This window comes from Moschus berezovskii, chromosome X, assembly GCF_049115385.1.
Source record: "Moschus berezovskii isolate FMDL1 chromosome X, NW_MosBer_1.0, whole genome shotgun sequence".
In the NCBI taxonomy this organism is placed as follows: Eukaryota; Metazoa; Chordata; class Mammalia; order Artiodactyla; family Moschidae; genus Moschus; species Moschus berezovskii.
In genome coordinates, this window is record NC_142488.1 from 129,975,209 (window position 1) to 129,995,155 (window position 19,947).

At 37.7% G+C, this 19,947-nt stretch overlaps 1 protein-coding gene across 7 annotated transcripts in view; it reads right to left on the bottom strand.

Moving 5' to 3' along the window:
* Positions 1-257: 257 nt before the first annotated feature.
* ATP11C (ATPase phospholipid transporting 11C (ATP11C blood group)) overlaps positions 258-19,947 on the bottom strand; it is a 180,853-nt gene continuing 161,163 nt past the window's right edge. For 2 of the 7 annotated variants that reach the window (XM_055438212.2, XM_055438206.2), the window contains 5 exons: positions 17,641-17,706; positions 15,016-15,119; positions 11,464-11,617; positions 4,812-4,916; positions 258-1,843 (listed from right to left, as the gene is read on the bottom strand). In XM_055438212.2, the coding sequence (XP_055294187.1) occupies positions 4,815-4,916; positions 11,464-11,617; positions 15,016-15,119; positions 17,641-17,706 (426 nt within the window). In that variant the 3' untranslated portion in view covers positions 258-1,843; positions 4,812-4,814. Of the gene's footprint in view, positions 1,844-4,811; positions 4,917-4,938; positions 5,693-11,277; positions 11,345-11,463; positions 11,618-15,015; positions 15,120-17,640; positions 17,707-19,947 lie in introns of those variants that run through there. The other 5 variants (XM_055438209.2, XM_055438210.2, XM_088833543.1 and 2 more) reach the window with 3 other exon arrangements.

The window sequence follows — 19,947 nt, forward strand, 5'->3', positions numbered from 1 at the left end:
ACATTTCTACTACCCTAGATATTTTGATTATGTCAAACCTCCAATGGTCTGCATTAAACAAGGCTCTCTAGTTAAGGTGGGCTCCTCGTATTCACAGTCTCTATAATTCTTATGCAAAACGACAATAATAATACAGCAATAATTATAAACACAAGAACAACAACAAAACATCAAAAGCTTTCCTGGCTCTGACTTTTAGCTCTTTGGAACAGGTAGAGAATAAACTGACTTAGTTTTCAGCAAACTACTTCAAATACTAGGCTACTAGAACACAGCACACTTAGGAAGGCGAGACGACACCTAACAAATACTCAAAAATAATACTGATAGATGGTAACAAATGAAATAATGAAAAAGGGTCAGTAATGATGGAATGGCTTCTGATAACTGAAATTATGTCCTTTCGAGAATTTAAGAAAAATTACACCTAAATATTAACACAAAATGTAAGTGGTAGAATCAAATATGTCATACGGACTTTATAAATACATTGGTATAGACTGAATCTAATACTTCTCTAAATCAAGTTACAATATAAACACTAATAATAGTACAGGCATGCCAGAAAGACAACCAAAAATGGAAACTGAAACAAAAATACCTTTTAAAAGACCATTTCAATCTAGGAGTCAAATGTAATCACTTATATCCAAAAAAAGTGTATGTTTATTTTAACATTTAATAAAGACGTGTCACATTTATTTTTATGTTTTAAGTGAGCTCCTTAGGAGGCTATAACCTCCCTCTAGTCTAGTAAGTGGAGGACTTCACCAAGGTAAATCTCGTGGTTTAGAGTTAGACCATTACCCTAGCCATGTTTTTTAAGAGAGACAACATTCATGTTCAGAGTCATGTTATGGACCCTTCCTCCTTCCCAAATTGCCAAGTTAAAAAAAAAAGTGCTACATATGCGCATAGATGAAACCTCTTTCAAATAGAAACTGTTAACAGTTTCAAATAAGCTATTCTTCCTTCCTCTCCACAAAATAATTATAAAAGGCTGATGTTCAGAATGGCATTTTAATGTAACTGTGGTTTTGCCCATTTTACCTCTGATCCCAGTAAAACTAATATTGGAAAAATCTGTTATATCTTAACTATTCTGAGGGTCACTGAAGTGATTGGAAATGATTTCATTTCAAATCTAGTAGTCTTCCACCCATTAAGTGTAATTCAGAAGAACAAAAATAAATAATTTTTTTTTTTTTTGCAAAAATACCCATGCTTAACATTCTTTCCACCTTTCAATGCACTTTATGGCAAGGATAATCAGCATGTGGGTGAACAGAAAGGATTAACTACTATCTGATGCATTGATTTAGTTCTTTTATATTTTCAAGTATTCCTTTCATATGTTGAAAAAATTTAAGATCATCATTCAGTAGGAACAAGAAATGTGATCCAAACAGACTATTTCTTTTGCCAGGCAAAAAAGTACGATTAGCAAAATCTATTCATTCCCATTGCATGACTTCTACTTTATTCTATCAGATTTAAATCCATTCACAGAGTTCATGGGTTAAAAGAGCACCCATTTGGTAGTTATTCTATCTAAAGCCAGAAATTCTATATATTTTTGCTTTCAACTTTCATATAATTCATAACTTAGAGCTTTGGCCATAATGGCTACTTATAATAACTATAAAAGCTTAAGAGAGTCATTTGGTATTTTACTGGACATTTATTCTGAACCTCAGACATAAGACAGTGGTTTAGTTTGTTGCATATCAAGTATCCTGAGATGATAACTTTTTGAAGTTGTTTCTTCGTGCTTTCTCTTTTATCTGTAACCACTGTCAATATGCTTGTAGGACAATAACATAGGCAGTTCAAGATTCGGATTCTGAAAGATGTAAAATATATGGAGTTAAAACATTAATTTTAATAATAATGTGAAACCATCTGTTTAGCACTTAAAAAATAAATCATGTAGTAAATTTTGTTATCAGAGTAAACCAATTGTTTTAAAAAAGCTGCCAAGTTTTATTCACATGCTTGGGGAAAAAAGTGACACAATAACCAGTTTTTAATCTTTTCTTCATCTGTCAGCTGAATAGATTCAGACTTGCTTTTTGCTTTTGGATTGCTCCAGGGTTCTCCTAAGAACTGTTACCACTAGGACAGCAGAGGCTAAGCTGACTAGGATCCCTTCTAGCTGTGAGCCCCACCCCATGAAAACAGGGATGTTTTATTTAACTTTCTGTCTCTAGCACCCAGTCCAGTGTCTGGCACATAGCAGGTACTCATGACATGATGAATGAATGAACTGATGACTGGTTTTTGGTTGTGTTAATTATGACGACCTTTAATATTCAGTTTTGAAAGATTGTTAAGAAAGCACTTTTACTTAAAGAAACATGTTTCCTCTCTATAATACCTAAGTTAATTTTTTTCTGATAGATCGTGTATCTATGAGTCAATTGACTCTTCTGTTTTCCTTATTCATTATCTTTTTAGAAAAGAAACCACCCTAAGAAATCTATATTCTTCATCCTCTAAACACTATCACACACTATCATTAGGATTCAGCATGAGAATTGGTGCCTGTAAATCAGGTATGTGGAGAAGGACAAGTCCTATTGTCAAGGAGGTGAACCTAACCTTGATTCAACACTCAAAAATTCAAATTTTAAAAACTTGAGTAGTGGAGGGCCTTTAAGGGGTGTACTATTTTCTTCCCCTTTTGGTGCACCTTCCTTGCCATGCTTGGACTAGAAGTCCTGTAGAATACCTTCCATTTTGTTTGATGTTTCATTTTCTTATACTGGGGGCTTCCCAGGTAGCGCTAGTGGTAAAGAACCCATTTGCCAATACAGGAGATGTAAGAGACGCAGGTTCGATCCCTGGGCTGGGAAGATCCCCTGGAGAAGCGCATGGCAACCCACTCCAGTATTGTTGCTTGGAGAATTCCATGGACAGAGGAGTCTGGTGGGTTATAGTCCATAGGGTCACAAAGAGTCAGACATGACTGAAGCAACGTGGCACACATACACATTCTCATATTAGTTCTTCAGGTAGCAGGGGCAAGTTGACACTAAGCAAAATAAGGCTGACGTTCACATGAGAATTTATATAAGGAGTCAGGCAGTTTCCTTAACAAACAAGGGATAAACTCGGTGGCTAAACTAATTGCCAGATTTCTTTTCCTTGGAGAAGAAATAATGTCATATGAAAATACATTCCTAGAAGAAATAATTACTTTAAAAATAAAACAATCGTTTTTGAAAAAAACAAACAAAACAAAAACTTACTTAGTTTTAACACTGTAGGAGTTAAGGCCCTGGAGAGACCAAAAGCAGTAGCAATGTCTGCTACCCAGCCTAGTCTCCCAAACCACAGACCAAGCTAAGTAAAGCAATCCAGGGGGATACAAAATTCACTAAAATACACCACACAACTTAGGACATGGCTATCTGGGACAAGATGGTCAAAGACTTTGAAGGCTACTGGAAAGCAGGTTCATTACTGAGGGAAAATATTTTGGATGGCATCACCGACTCAATGGACATGAGTTTGAGTAAACTCCGGGAGTTGGTGATGGACAGGGAGGCCTGGCATGCTGCAGTCCATGGGGTCACAAAGAGTTAAACACGATTGAGTGACTGAATTGAGTCACTCCAACTAGGTAGGTAAAAGGAGGTAGACTGAGACAAAATGAGTCCCCTCCCAAAATAACACTGCAGATACAGACTGTGATGAACTGTAGGAGATAGAAGAACCAATGGATTCAATCTTTTAGCTCAATTTTTATTCTTTGCTGAAGGGTAGGGAAGTTGATAGCTGATGAAAAAATGGGCCTATGAATTGGCCTCACAATTGTTAGCATCAAAGTGAACTGAAGTGCAATGTCATTCATGATGATCATTAATTTTTATGTGTGCATGAAAGATGCCCTGCCCTAAGCTGTGTGGAATTGTTTCTAAGGTGACAAATTTGTAAACCTCATTCATGAAGGACTTTAAATGCCCATGGATGGATAAAACACCTTGAAAGGCCTGGGGTGACAGAGGACCCTGCACTGGGAAACAGAATACACATAGATGAGTCATTCTGACTTCAAAGATTCCCCCCATGGCATATCAATTCCTTCCAAATATTTTTTTTGGGGGGGAGGTAAATGAAATAACATGTTATACGATGAATTTACTCAGTTTTGGAAAAAATAATTATGACAAATTCTAAATGATTAGGCTAGCATCCCCCTGAATGGCTAGGAAAGCTTTCACCTCTGAAAGTTGAAATACTTAGCTTGAATAAAACTTGACACTACAAATAGTGATTAGAGTAGATTGGTTCATTACCATACACTTGGGGCTCGGACATTTACAAGGACATAAATATATACCTGCAAACACAGACATAGCACATGGAGGTGCAGACATACTGAATTATTTCCACGTAATTCCCAAAAGAACATGCAATACTAAAACTGACTTGATATCATACAGATGCAATTTTGGAATATTTATTTTTAATTTCCCAAATGATCTTTTAAAATCCAATTATATTTCCTGATCAGTGGTAAAAAGCATTTTCATGTGATGCCATGAAAACATGCCCCTTACAAATTAAATATGTTATATTAATCTTCAGCTCTGGAAAATGTATAAAATTTTATTTTGGGGCTTAGTAAATTTAAAATATGTATTTCTCCATATTCCAAGAAATGCATCTTTATATTTTTTCAAAGAATAGTATAAAGTTCACCACACCAACAGCAGAGAAAATTTAGAGTGATATTTTCATTTTTTCTTTATAATGCTGTTAATCTGTTTCTTTAAAGCCAGCCCACTTGTTTTAACACTAGGTACCTGTTAAAATATATTAGATTCATCTGAGAATGTTCGCAAAAGAAGAGGTCTGACTGAAGGTCTGGTGGATAATGAGTCAGATGCCTTTTTACAGCTTAGATTGCTCTGTAATAGTGAGGTAAAGATACTTAAAGCATTTAAAAATTGGTAACCTACCTGGTGATAAAGTGTAGGAAGAAAAAAAAGCATTTCCTATAAGACTACTCTTCTGGCCAAAAGTACACATGATTATACTATAGCAAATGCATAACACTTAAATGAATACACTTAAAGACCTAAGAAAGTCTCCACCTCGCACTGAATTGTTTTCACCTCACACTGAATTGTTTTCATGGTAGAATACAGACAGTAGTAGTACGTGGCAAACTTGAGTTTTTGAAATGACACTGGTAAGTTATGTGGTAGATGAAGGCAATATGGTTTGATTAGTAAACCTTACCATCCTTTTGGTGAACACCTCTGAGAGTTGTTCCGGTACTCTGAGTATATTTTACAAAGAGAAATTTGTGCAAAACATTCCTATCTTAGTGAAAAGACTAGCTCTAACACGCTGTGGCTTCTACTGTGTACCAGGAACCAGTGGGACTACAGACCTACAGTCCAGGTTTTTGATTCTCCAGTGTGACAATTTGAGAAGGTGAACAAATGATTAAAGGAAAATGGCAAAATATTCTTAAGTATCAAATAGAAGATATAAAGATGAGTCATGAGAATTTTTCATAAAGAATCGGAAAATGGTGTCAAGCAAATGAGAATGCAAGCAAGTCGGTACATTAAGAAAGGAAATCACCTTATTCACTCCAAGAGAAACTGTGATTGCTGGAAGTTTGAGAAAGCATGAAGATAGTAGATGTTCCTGAGGAAGGGAGGCGTTTCGTTACCTTGTTCACAATTGCACAAAAGGTGGAAAATTGCAGTAGAAAAAAGAGAAATGCAGAAACCAAAAAGAAAAAGTAAATATTCTCTGAAATGTAAGACATTTAAAAAGAAACCTTGAGAATTAGAAGTCGAAATGACGTTAGTTTTAAAGACGTTATTTTCTGAAGTAAAAGAGTTAGTTAGGAATAGTTTATTGTATGAGCAAACTGCTATTTCTCTGTATATAAATTAAAAACTTTTGGTTCATGGGAATATTGACTATTTTGAATAAAATAATTTAAAAGTATGTTCTCACTGAAATAAAGCTCATCTCTAATCATTAATTCACTAATTTACATTGTTTAAAATTCAATGATCAGACAGCTATGCTCAGGATCCATCACCAACCTATCTTCAAGTAACTATCTCACCTTGTCCAATTGCACACATGTAATATGGACTGACTGTCCTTGGGCATTTTCATGTTAAAAACCTCCTAATCAAAACTAAATAATGAAAAACCTGTTGGTGAAACCACACTTTAGTACCATTTACCTCTGAACCAAAGTTTAACTTCCTTTATTCTAACATAATTTGATTGGTTTCCCCCCTTTTTTCCTGTAGAGACTCTTTAAAAGCGTTGCCTGAAAAGCTATGAAATTTTCCTTTAAAACACTAAGAAAAAGTGAAAATCAATGACTTAAAGTTTAGTTAGAAAATCTAAGAGGTTAGTTTTTTTCCCCTTATTCTGTGCCTGAAGCTGTAGGCTAATTTATAGACTTGGTATGGTACTGCTCTAGCAAAACAGATGTGTGGTGAACTACAGGAATGAGCTTAACGATTTTGCTAATCAAGATTACCCATATTATCTACTAAGCAACTAATAGAAATAGGCTTAACAAAAAGAAACCAGCTAGAGTAACACATATATCTAGCAGAGTCTAATAAACATTTATACTTCCAAAGGAAAATTTTTGTTTATTCATATATGCTTTAACATAACTACATTTCTCCTGTTCATATTTTACCTTAATAAAATTGGTGATGTTGGTAACATGCAAATTACCAATTGATAAAAGCTAGAGAGATTAATATTTAGTTTCTGAGAAAAAAAATTTTAATTGTTCACCTTCTCTTTTGTAGGCAAAAACCTTGGATGGAACAAGATTAACAGGATACCACCCCCCCCCCCCACCCTGTGTTTAAAATACAAGCCCATCTATTTAACTCGAAACACATTTTGGTGTGCTCAGAACCTTGTATCCAACTGTCAGAGATAAAAGTTTTTCTATGAAGTAGAAATTTTAGGGATTTATAGGCTACTTTATAAAGGAAAACAGAAATATGAGAGTACAGAAGGCAATAAAGAGCATGAAAAGAGTAAAGCAATAAAAAATTGATACAGCTAGCAACTGGTTGGGGGCGGGTGGCGTGAGAGATGACAAACAAAACAGTATGAAATTTCCACATTCCTTTGCAGTCATCTACGGAGCTTTGACACTGGCTCAATTAGCAGTCTGTCAAAGAGGCCAATGCATAAAGGTCCACCTCCACAGCCACGATGTTAAGATTCAATTTTATTTTTGTCTAATCTAGATCACAGGGCTGTTACCCTTAGAGCTCATGGTTGTATGAGACACTGTAAAGATTTCAACAGTCATCATCAGTCACCATTGTTACTAAAGGAGAAACTGTATTCTCTAAAGTGCTTTCTCTGGGAATTTTGCTCAGATACCTGACATTCTTCCTTCTCCTGGCTGCCGCTCTAAAAGAGCTCCCTATGAAACTGAATGTTTGCTTTTGTTTGTGCAGACATCATCTGCAAGGTATAGCTATGTTGATGCATCCATTCTTATTACATTATGGTGTTTCCGTGTCTACTAGGCAAAATCAAGCCTCCTTTTGATCATGGTAGTTTCCATGGGAAAACTTAACATAAAGATACGTGGAAAATTCCTCCGCCAGAAATGGTAACTGGTATTCACTAGTTGGCTAGAGGGTCAGGTGTATTTCATTGATTAAGAGCTAGCCCAACACAAGTGCTAAGGGGACACAGCTTTTTGAAGTACCCCAAATCCTTAACTTTACATTTCCTTTGAAGTGTTATGTGCTGCACCCACTGTTCAGTGCTCAATGATAATTTCATCATACACTTGCTGGCAGCGTAGAAGCTAAAGAAAAGCCCTATGATCCTTGTCAGGTGTATTTCATTGATTAAGAGCCAGCCCAACAAAAGTGCTGAGAGGGAACACAGCTTTTCGAAGTACCCCAAATCCTAAACTTTACATTTCCTTTGAAGTGTTATGTGCTGCACCCACTGTTCAGTGCTCAATGATAATTTCATCATACACTTGCTGGCAGCGTAGAAGCTAAAGAAAAGCCCTATGATCCTTAATGATGGGATTTTAGCTCAAAAATTAACTATACTGCTGAAAATAAGGGTGTGAAAATGTATTTACCCCGAGTTAAATGACTGAGGGAATCTATTTTCGAAGATAGCAGAGTTCTTTTATACTGCTAGTATCAAGACAGAACTCAGCTGTGGTGGGGGCTGCCAGACTGGCCTTTTTACTAGAGGCTTCCGGAGGTAATGACTTGGACACTGAGATGGCTCAGCTGTGTTACAAGCCATATTATTGACTCTACTATTCTGTTTATACCTGCTCCCAGAAGTGTTCCAAATAAATCCCTTTATAACTCAACTAGAGTGAGAGCTCCCTGTGAGATGGAATGATCAACCTAGCACAGCAGCTAGCTGACCCTGGACCCTCGGGCAAAGTGTTCTGAATTGAATGGAATTCAATAGAAGGCTGCTACTGCAACAGTTAAATGTAAATGGCTTAGCTTCCTTCTCAAAAGCCATGGAGACATTTTCTCTATCCCTTCTTAAAGCAGCTGCCAAGACTCACCGGCAGATAGCACAGGCAGTCTACTTGCCACAGGCATTTCTGGCTCTCCCTGCAAAGGATCTGACCCTTACTGGTTGAAGTCAGGGGGATCTACTTCTAGCTAGGGACACACACTCTACCCCATTAGGGAGCCTCTCAGGAATGAGGTGGACCCAGTGGAAAAGAATCTTTTGCTGTTCTTTAAATGAGGCCAATGTCTTAGCAAGGGATACTGAATAAGTAGGAAGTCACCCAGAATGCCAGATTGTTGCTCACTGAAGTGTGAGTTGCTCAGTCGTGTCCAGCTCTTTGCAACCCCATGGACTGTAGCCCACCAGGGTTCTCTGTCCATGGAATTCTCCAGGCAAGAATACTGGCATGGGTAGCCATTTCCTTCTCCAGGGTATCTTACCGATCCAAAGATTGAACCTGGGTCTTCCACAGAGCAGGCAGATTCTTTACCATCTGAGCCACCAGAGAAGCCTTTAAGATACTCTTTCTTTGAAGAAAGATCTTTGAAGTGGCTTCTGCATCTTTGATGTGGCCAACTAGAGCCTTGTGTAAATAGATATGACTTATCAGAGTAGTCATGGCTGCCATGTTTCAGTTGCCCTTTATGCATTGATATACACTACTTTGCTCTTGCATTTTCTCACAAGGGGGGAAAAAGTCAGTGCTGATGAGTGCCCACAATGTTCTGTCTCATCTGCAAGTTTCAAAATCCCATAGAGTCTGAAAAACCATTTAGCCTTTCAGACTTTGGATGTTAAAGAGAGATGTTCATCAGTAGGTGGTTCAACACATGTTCACTGGTTCAATGACGACAGGAATAAATGAATGAATGAATGAAGGTGATTATGGAAATTTTCCTGGTTGTTCTAGCACATCAGCATGCCAAGCTACAGCACAGACACTAGAATTCCTATAACAGACATAATTCATGGCAAACAAAGTTCATCCTGAACCCTGGAAATACTCTACACTGCTAAGTAAAAAGGGCTGCAGGCCCAGAACTCCATGCTTTCTTTCAACAGAAATCTGGAATTTGCTGTTTGCATGGAAAGAAAATGTTCTAAGTCTTTATCTGTGACTGCCTTGCAGCATCCCTCCATTTAATGGCCATTTAATTTATGTAAGTCACGTCCAGCCAGTGTAATTTTTTTTAAAGGGCCTACAGAAGAGGATAAAATATTATGTTTGAACGTTTTGATTTCTGAGATTTTTTGTCTCATCTTTAGAGGATGAAGCTTTGTCAATTTATAAGCTGGCTGTGACCCATTGTTTAGCATGAGCTCCATTACCCCAAATAAGAACAACATCAAGGAGCTTCTCAGAGTGTATTTTCAAATAAAGAGATCCTTTGTAGACAAATCTCTATTATGACAAGGCACCAAAATATTTCTAACTGTGACATTTTAAAAATTTGGTTTCATACAAATTGCCACTTGAGCCATTAGAGAAAGTAACCTGTTATACCCCTGTCCAACTGGTATTTAAGGTATAATCAGAAAAATAAATGCCACTTTCCCATTCTAAGACTAAATACCAGGCTGGAGGGAGTCAGTAGCGGGTCTACTGGAGGGATTAGAGAGAGATTAAGGTGGTTTTAGCTAGATTAATGAATGTTATTGTGTCCACTTTCATCTATAAGGCATGCAGAAGCACAGAATTAAGGCCAGTTCTGACCACCTAACCATATAGTGATTGGCCAGTTTATACCACGAATGTGGCTTGTGCCACTGATAATCTGTTGTTTTTCATTGAGGTTGATACTGACTTGGATCATGCAGCTTCTCTCTTATACACCCAATCACTGAAGATTTTCCCACTATAGCCATTGCAGTTCCCTATTCTGCATGATCCCAACCACTGGAATCTACCAATAGGAAAAAAATAAAAAAAAATAAAACTCAAGACGAACCAGTTTTCTGGCTAAACTGGCAAATTTAATCAAGCAGATTAGGTAGATATACCTTAGACTACTTCTTGAAAATACTGCCTTGGAGGGGCTATAAGATCTAATTGGTGTCAGTATGACTGAAATAGGGTTTTGTTGGGCAAAATTAGCTAGTGTTGGCAGGAATATGACTTATTAACTTAACCTGTAGGTCAAAATTTGCCAGAAGTTTTATTTTTCTAGGCTAATCTACCTTTTTCAGTTTAAAGGCTTTTTAAGAAAGGTTCAACAGATATCAGACAATGCAGGCCCAAGCGATTAGGCTGACAGAGGGTAATAACTTCTCATTGCTGCAAAAAATTTACCATATAAGCAGCAAAAATAAAAACACACTGATAGAACCATCTTAAATTTTTACAAGTGTGTTTGAGAGTGGAAGGATGTAGAAAGTACATCCAGGGAATTCTCTTTGGTTTAAATATACTGCTGGACAGACAGGGCTAGAAGCAACACAGAGATTAAGCAGCACTATAATTAAAGGAAGGGGAAAGGTTTGAAAGAGGCAAATTGGGATTACCAACTGGAAAAAAAATAAACTGCAAACAACCCAGAGGGAAATTTCTAAGGTTAAAGTTGGAATGCTTTGTTAAAAAAAAAAAAAAAAAAAAGCTGAAACGTTGGTGTGGAAATTCCCGGTGTGAAAATTCTAGGCTAAATTAAAAAAAAAATCATTTTTTCTGTTTAAAGTTCCATATGGAGCATATGAGATACTCCATATGGATCACTAAAGGTCACATAGAACACTATTAAGGAATCTACTTACCACCTGCATTGGATAACGAAGTTTTTTATTATACTTTTTATGCAGAAGAGGAAATTAAGTGATGAACCTGTAAGGAGGGGTTTAACATTCTGTAACTAAGGCAATTCTCTAAATAAAGTTTTTAGTTCACGGCAGATATTGAAGCCCCTTACAAAAATCAGGTTATAATATAAAGTTAGTTCTTACCCTGGCACTTCTTCTTCTTACACTCTTTAATACTATCAGGAGAATCTCAGGGGAAAGGCTGATAAATATTAGAAGAATTATGGCCAACCATATTGATACAGATGACAGCATTTGAGCAAATATGAAATACATTCTCTGTTGTTTCAAGAATGGCCTAGAATGGAAAGAGAATACATAATGGAAAAGCAAATCAGTTCCTGTTATATTAAACAGAAATGTTACTGAAACTGTCTGTTGCATTTAAAAGGAACCCTCATTATATACATTAATAAAAATAATCTTCTTTAGAACGACCAAAAGTAGTAAACAGATTTCATTTACTAAATGTTTGGAAAGAAAAGGGATGATAATGAAAGGGGAACATGCACTTGACTTGAAAGTAATCAAAGGGATAATAAAATGCACTTGACTAGAAAACAACTAAGCGATCTATTTTAAGGTTGCCAACTAGAGAGTATTTATTTGCATTAGAAAATGCTGGCACTTCTGACATATTCAAGAGAAATGAAGATTAACTTTTATGTTAACAAACATTTTACTTCCTTGACTGTTTTATTAATGTAAGAAAGGATTTGTGCTCTACATCTGGAAATTTAAAAGACATTTTTATTACTGCTGCCCCACCTTGGCAAAACCCCTATGTAAGCATAATAAGGACTGTAGTTTTTCTCTCTCAAATGTGAGGAATCCACCATTCTCATCTACAAATATATACTGGGTACCAGAGTGTGCAAAGTAGGTCGCCAGAAGAATATTGCTAATCACACATTAAGCCTTGGGGTCCAGAAATCCAGGAGGATGCTACATTCTGCTGGGTTTAGTCATCCACTGAACCGTTAGGCGGCCACTGAGAAGTCGAGCCAGTTACCCTTCCCTGTCTGAGCTGAACCACCGAGAGACTCACTATGTTAGCATAAATGTCGTCTGAAGCTGAGGGGGAGGAAGTGCAAAGCAGCTGCTCAAACTCAGGGCATGTACCAAACTATCCTTGGATTAGGAGCCTTAGGTATGTAAGTGGTTGGTCCCATTTAGTAGATGACAAACAGTGCTCACTGAAGATAATGGAAAAGCAAATCAGTTCCTGTTATATGAAACAGAAGTGTTACTGAAGCTGCCTGTTGCATTTAAAAGAAATCCTCATTATGCACATTAATAAAAATAATAAGATACACTGGTTTCTCATTTAAACAATTATGTTTGTGCACTGTCATGCAACATAACATGATCACATCAAGCTCAAGGCTCTACACAGATGAGGACTAGACTATGGAATATATGTGGACCCACTACCCACTAGATTGTGGGGCTTCCTAGTTGCTCAGTTGGTAAAGAATCCGCCTGCAATCCAGGAGACCCCAGTTCGATTCCTGGGTCAGGAAGATCTGCTGGAGAAGGGATAGGTTACCCACTCCAGTATTCTTGGGCTTCCCTGGTGGCTCAGCTGGTAAAGAATCCGCCTGCAATGTCAGAGACCTGGGTTGGATTCCTGGGTTGGGAAGATCCCCTGGAGAAGGGAACGGCTACCCACTCCAGTATTCTAGCCTGGAGAATTCCATGGACAGTATAGTCCATGGGGTCACAAACAGTTGGACATGACTGAGTGACTTTCACAGGGCACTAGATTGTGAGAATAGTAAGGTGGAGAAACTTAAGAGTTTTCAAGGGCTCCTACCATAGAGAAAAGATTTCCACAGAGCTCAAGTCCCACTCTAATGCAGAAGAGCACCCTGACAAATGTTACAGGCAGCTAAGACACAGTAAGGGTCCAGCAGACAATTCTGACTGCTAGTTGCTGGGTATTCCTTTGCATAGTACCCATAATACTCTATTTCTAAAAGCTCCACAGTTTTCTTTCTGATTTTGATGGCATCTATGGAGTCTTGCAAGGAAGCAGTAAAAAACAAAAGATATTACTTTTAGAAGGGGTTTGGAGCTCAGAAATCATTCTCACTGCCTGTCCCTGAAGAGAGGTGAGTCCTGATGCCTCAGGGTTGAGCATGTCCGAGACTAGTTGCAATCAGCATTCAGCTGAAGTTTTACAATTTCTAGTCACATTTTGCTGGTTGACTTATGATTAATATAAATTTTATATTCATGGAGTAGCTCAACTCAAACAGGTCTACTTAAGGACAGCACTAGAGGCAAGAATGTAAAACAAAGATTTATTCACATTTCATTTTTAGTAAGCATCTCTAATCAATACAAACAGGTATGACAATATTTTAAATCATGTCAAGGATTCATTTTAATCAATAAGGAACAGTCTGGAGAGAGTGAGAAACTGGTTCAGTTTGCTAGAAACATTTCATTCTTGAGGAAATTTTGCACAATTAGTTCAGATGCTGACTATACAGATTCCTAGACAGAATTATGGTCCTGAGGGCAGATCTTACTATTGTATATCACATTTGGTTAATCAACTTTGATGCATTTGTATATTATTAAATAAAATAGAGACTTCCTTCAGTGTCACTGCTTCAAATAAAGGTGTCAAATAAATGCTGTAAGTATACTTTCTGGAGTTGCTACTTTCGTAAGTGATTCGGTTTTCAATATTTTTATTACTTGAGGCTTTTATTTTAAAAAGCTTTCCAAAACAGTATGAATTTCTTCTAATTAAGTCTCAAGGGACATAAACATGGTCCTCTGTGATAATGTGGAATGTTTTGTATGTACGATTTTGCTCAAACTAGTGAAAATATGTATGCCTGGAATTTCAAGCAATGGCTTGCTTTAGCCCTGTTCTCTGCTGCTTGTTTCCTTGTCAGGGGAAATCACCAATGAATGAAAACAACTGTGATATTTAAAAATAAAATATAGGCCTCTGGCAGTAAGGAAAGGAGATGAAACTCTGATTTTAATTTCTAATGACTCTCCCAATCACAGCTTATGTGCACTCACTGGACTCTCGTCTTCTTGAGGCAGGGGTACAGTCTATTCATTGCTGTATCCCATAGAGAGCCTCATGCAAAATGAATTCTGAATAAACATCTACTGAACCAAGATGAATGGAATGAACTTTAAATCCAAGCAGCAGAGTCCACCTTTACCTTCCCCAAAACAATCGGATGGTGATTTCAAGATATAACCACCCTGTACCATGAGCACATCTGTAGTAGCAATAATGAGAGTGATATACCATAAAGACAGAACAGGGTCCACATGGATAAGGCTGTATCTATTGGCCACTACACTGTGTAGAAATTTCACAGGATGAGTATTTCCACTGGAAATCATATGGGAGAGGCTATGCTAGAAATTAGTTTCACTTCACAGAGAGATGTTTATATATCTTCAAGCTGAAAGATTTGCACAAGGGCTACCAGAAGGAAGGTCAAAAAGTCTTTTGAGTAATTTGTGCAGTCTATAAACTTACATTTAAAATCTCACCTGAAATTAGCAGCATTACTGGCTAGAAGTAACTTCCAGTTCATTAATATTGAAGACTTGCCGTCTTATATAATCAAAACTTTAAAAGTATAATTAATGTTGGCATATACAATAACATATTCTTAATATTTACATATCACTCTCACATGTTTAATTGCTTACCATATAATTCCTCCCCAGAAGAATGAGAAAAATACATAAAATGCTAAAGAACCCCAAATCACAAAGTGGTTGATCCATGTCCAGAAACGAGTATCCAAGGCGAGCTGAAAAGATACAACACAAGAAATTTCATGATGTGTACACACCACACCAGGTAGTGTCCAGTGGCATTCAATAACTCATACATGATACCTGTGGGAGGATCCAGCTTGGGCCAGGCAACCAAAGCCAAACAGCACTAGAAAAACAGAACCCAGAATTCCCAAATAGCTCTGCCCCAAGATATTTAGACTCCAGAGTACAGGCATGGAGGTGTGGACAAGCAAGTACCCACTGCCGATGCCTCACTACTGAAGGAAGGACAAAGAATGAAGTCATGGTAAGATCCCGGACACTGGAGCCCACATGTCCTTAAGTGGTGGTGGTCAGGAAGCTGATGGCAAAAAAAGAAGGCCTAGCTGGTGGAGGCAGGTATACCGAGGATCAGGAGAAGAGGGAAAGAGTAGCTAGGAAGAAAAGACCAACTACACAAAGGAGACCTCAAACACAACATATGGGGGGTTACTAAAAGCAAAGGCAACTAGCTCTACATATCAGGCATCATGGAACCACAGATTGCGGGTCTATGTAACATGCCTTTCAATTGCAAACCCCACAGCTACTCTATTAAATCAACAACCTTTTCAGCTGCTTGAGATTTTAATCCTTTCATGTTTCCTCCAGGACTGATTGTTTCTTTTGACTGTGGCACCTGGGATTTTCACACGCAATCTAAAAATAGAAAGTATGGTCCACTCTGCTTTCTTAAAATTTCTGGGCCACAATACTTACTATCCAGGGCATTTCATTCTTGAAGAGGAGGTGGTGTCTGTTTTGTTACTTGCTGTTCTGACACCCTGCTCCTCAGCTCTCTGTTAATAGTCACTCATTCATAAATAGGATATTGATAACACTGTGAATGCAGCCCAGCCTTGAATCCCCTCCACCCCACCCCCCACCAAGCTGCTAGGAAACCTGTCACAGTAATACTCATGCAAAGAAGATGGACTAGATGGCTTTTCAGAGACAGGTGAAAAATGTTGCAGTAAGGCCAACTTTAACTATGAAGGGTGCTTGAAGGCCCTGGGGCCACATACAAGGCTGCTGCTGCTGCTAAGTCACTTCAGTCGTGTCCGACTCTGTGTGACCCCATAGGCGGAAGCCCACCAGGCTCCCCCTTCCCTGGGATTCTCCAGGCAAGAACACTGGAGTGGGTTGCCATTTCCTTCTCCAATGTGTGAAAGTGAAAAGTGAAAGTAAAGTCGCTCAGTTGTGTCCGACCCTTAGCGACCCCACGGACTGCAGCCTACCAGGCTCCTCCATCCATGGGATTTTCTAGGCAAGAGCACTAGAGTGGCTTGCCATTGCCTTCTCTGATATACAAGGCTAGGGGCAAAAAAAGGGTGGAGAGAATCCCCTTTTAAGTCATGATCCTATGAAATATAACAGTAAATAATAATAATTAGCATCTATTGTACCAATCTCATTCTATGTGCCAGACACTACTTTAACTGCTTTATACATATTCACTAATTGACTTCTCATAAAAAAATTCCAGGGGAGGTAGGTGGTCCTTTTATTTCTATTTTATAGAAGAGGAAATAGAAGTGCTGAGAAACAAGGTCACTTGCCCAAGGACACCCAGCTAGTAAGTGGCTAAACTGAATCGAATTGTAACATTTTCTTTTGCAAGCCTAAAATATCACTGAAATAGTACATGAGGAACGCGAACATGTTAGTTCTACTCAGTATGACAAATGGACCATGTATAAAAATGCAGAGGGGAAATGGTTAGAGGTCCTTTGTCAATTATACTTCTGAATCTAGTTCTGATCAATGGACAGAATGAAATTCATTTAAAGGTACTCATTCTTGGACTCCATATGAGGTGTTTATTATTGGAATGATCAAAATAATTTGATTATACCTTCAACCGTAATGGTGGCCCAACTCATAAGTCTTAAGGGCAGTATTCAGCATACAGCATTATTACATGGCTGCATGTTAATGACAACGATTTTGCCAAAACTGCTTTCCTTGTATGTTACCTGCCATATATTCTTATGCATTTCATCACTAATATGAGTAAATTTCAGTGATTAACACATTATATGAAATATCATTACTACCAAGCTCTTTGGCAGACATATTTTGCTCATGGACACCTATATTCAATTGCCTTAAGCATCCAAATTCCTTTAAGGACTGGCCTTCTTAAACAGATATATAACTTTAAAAAATATTCAAGTATTTAACATGGAAACACACATACACACACTCACAGTCCATTTATATACTTCTCATAACATCTCAAAAACAGCAGGAACAAAGGAAGAGATTTCCAATATAAGTATCGCGTATTAAAAAAAAAAGAGGATAGACAATATACTGGAAAAAAATGGATCACAAATAGTATTCAGTTTTGTCCAAATCTCTAATACCACACATAATTTTAATAAGCACTCAGACTTGAATAACAGCTCATAGTAAAAATTAAGATTAGAAGACAAAAAAGATATATTAGTATAAGACCAGAAAGTATTAAAAAAAATGGTGTTAAATATATTTGAATAATAAAAATCTAACCTTCAGAGTTACGGTGAATACTAAAACTGTAAAAATAACGGTTCCAAAAGTCCAGTTTCCATATACCTGAAAAACATTCAACAATTACATGTACCATGAATACACAGCCTGCTTAAAACAATAAACAGCCAGTTTAATCTTGTGTGTATCTGACAAGGATTTTTGTACAAATTGTTTATGGAAATACCTGCTCAAAAGATCAGACGAATATGTTGGCTTTTACTGTGAGCCTAAATTTTCTTGAAGAGGTACACCACGTATGTGGCTGGTAGAGTTTATTTCATGATTCCATGCAGCATAAAACAAAGAACAGACTAGCACGATAAGGCAGGAAAAATTCTATTCCACTACCAGTAACATTCATAAGACAACTCATTTGGATGTGTCCTGTCTCTACAGAGTTTGATATGGGCTTTTCCGGTCATATTGCTCTGAAAGTGAAAGTCACTAAGTCATGTCTGACTCTTTGTGACCCCATGGACGATATAGTCCATGGAATTCTATAGGCCACAATACTGGAGTGGGTAGCCTCTCCCTTCTCCAGGGGATCTTCTCGAACCCAGGTCTCTGGCATTGCATGTGGATTCTTTACCAGCTGAGCCACCAGGAAAGCCCAAAAATGCTGGAGTGGGTAGCCTATCTCTTCTCCAGCGGATCTTCCTGACCCAGGAATCGAACCAGGGTCTCCTGGATTGCAAGCAGATTCTTTACCAACTGAGCTATCAGGGAAGCCCAATATAGCTCTAAAGATCTCAAAGAAGGACTAATTTGCAGACAATTGAACTCACATTTTAAAAATGGAGTATATGGTGATATGGTGACAGGGTAACTAGACTTATTGTGGTGATCAATCAGTACATACAAATATAAAATCATTATATTATACAACTGAGACATATAATGTTACATGTCACTTATATCTTAATAAAAAATAATAATTTTGTGGCTATAAATATTACAGTTGTCAGCATGTGCACATCAAAGAAAAGCAGATACCATGTATAAATCCGAACGATGGCAATGAATGGCACATATGCTTACCAAATGCTGTCAAGATCTGAATGCATAACATTAAAACAGAAAATGAAATGTAAAAGGTTTTTAAAAAATAAAAACAAAAAATTAAGGTTAATAGCAAAAAAAAAGGATTTGATCAAATCATACATGGAGTTATGTTTAACTGCTGATAGTAGTTCTTATTACAATTTTAGCAAACATACAATAACGTCTAATTCATTTAGACTTCATGAACTCAAAATGGGTGATGAATTGAACACAGGGTGGGTTGAGGCTCCCCATGCACCAGTAGACTTTGCTGAGCAAATGAACCATATCAACAGAATTGTGGTATAGTCAGCTGTCTATAATTTATATGCCAAATAAACATAAAATAAAAAGGTGAAGTTACAGAATCAAGTCATAAAGCTGAAGGGATCTGAGAAATCATACAATCTAATTTCTCCTGCTTACCACTGGGCAAAGGTGACTTGGAAAACTGAAGTGACTGGTCTGAGGATGCACACAGATTCACTAGGGAACTCTCCCTGGCAAATGCTATATGTGCCTACACTAAAGTACTAAATTTGTATTTCATCAACAGTCAGTGATTAAACTTATTTCTGTTAGTCTAAATTAGAGAGGTTTTAACTGTAGTACCTAATTTCAGTATATCATTCAAATTCACTGAGCCTATCACTTCTGTAGTAGATGGTGATTGTGTGGTTCTAGACATAGTCATTGTACTCAGTAAAGTCTTTTTGAAACTTAGCTTTGCTTCACATGATTATAAACTATGAATGACCATAAAAGAGGAAGCTGAGGAATAGCAAAGAACCTAGTGGAAGCAGCATGCAAGGTGGGTTCGATTTTCCACTGTGTGGCTGCCAAAGACCTCACCCCATCAGCAATTCTCTCCTAGAGCACAGCCAGGGCAAAGTCACCCCAATGCAGGTGCTGACCTATGGAGTCGCTTGCTGGGAAGACACTGGCAGGATCAGTGTAGCCTTTCTGGAAAACACTATGCACCCATGTGGAAAGGAAGGAGGAAGAGAAGGGAATTCCCTAATTATTGGGCAAATACTACAAACATACGGTAGCTACCTCCTTGCACTCTAAGCACAGACTAAGAACTGAGTGGGGACAGACTTTGCTTTTAAAACAGCAAAAGCCTGGCTCACATCAAAGTGTACAGGTTCAAAGTCTAAAGTCCCAAGAATTCTGTTCATCTAGTAAAAATTACAGCCAAGTTAAGCTTCCAGAGGTTTGTACATAAGCTCTCTAGTTAGGTGTGCATGCAGGAAGTGATTT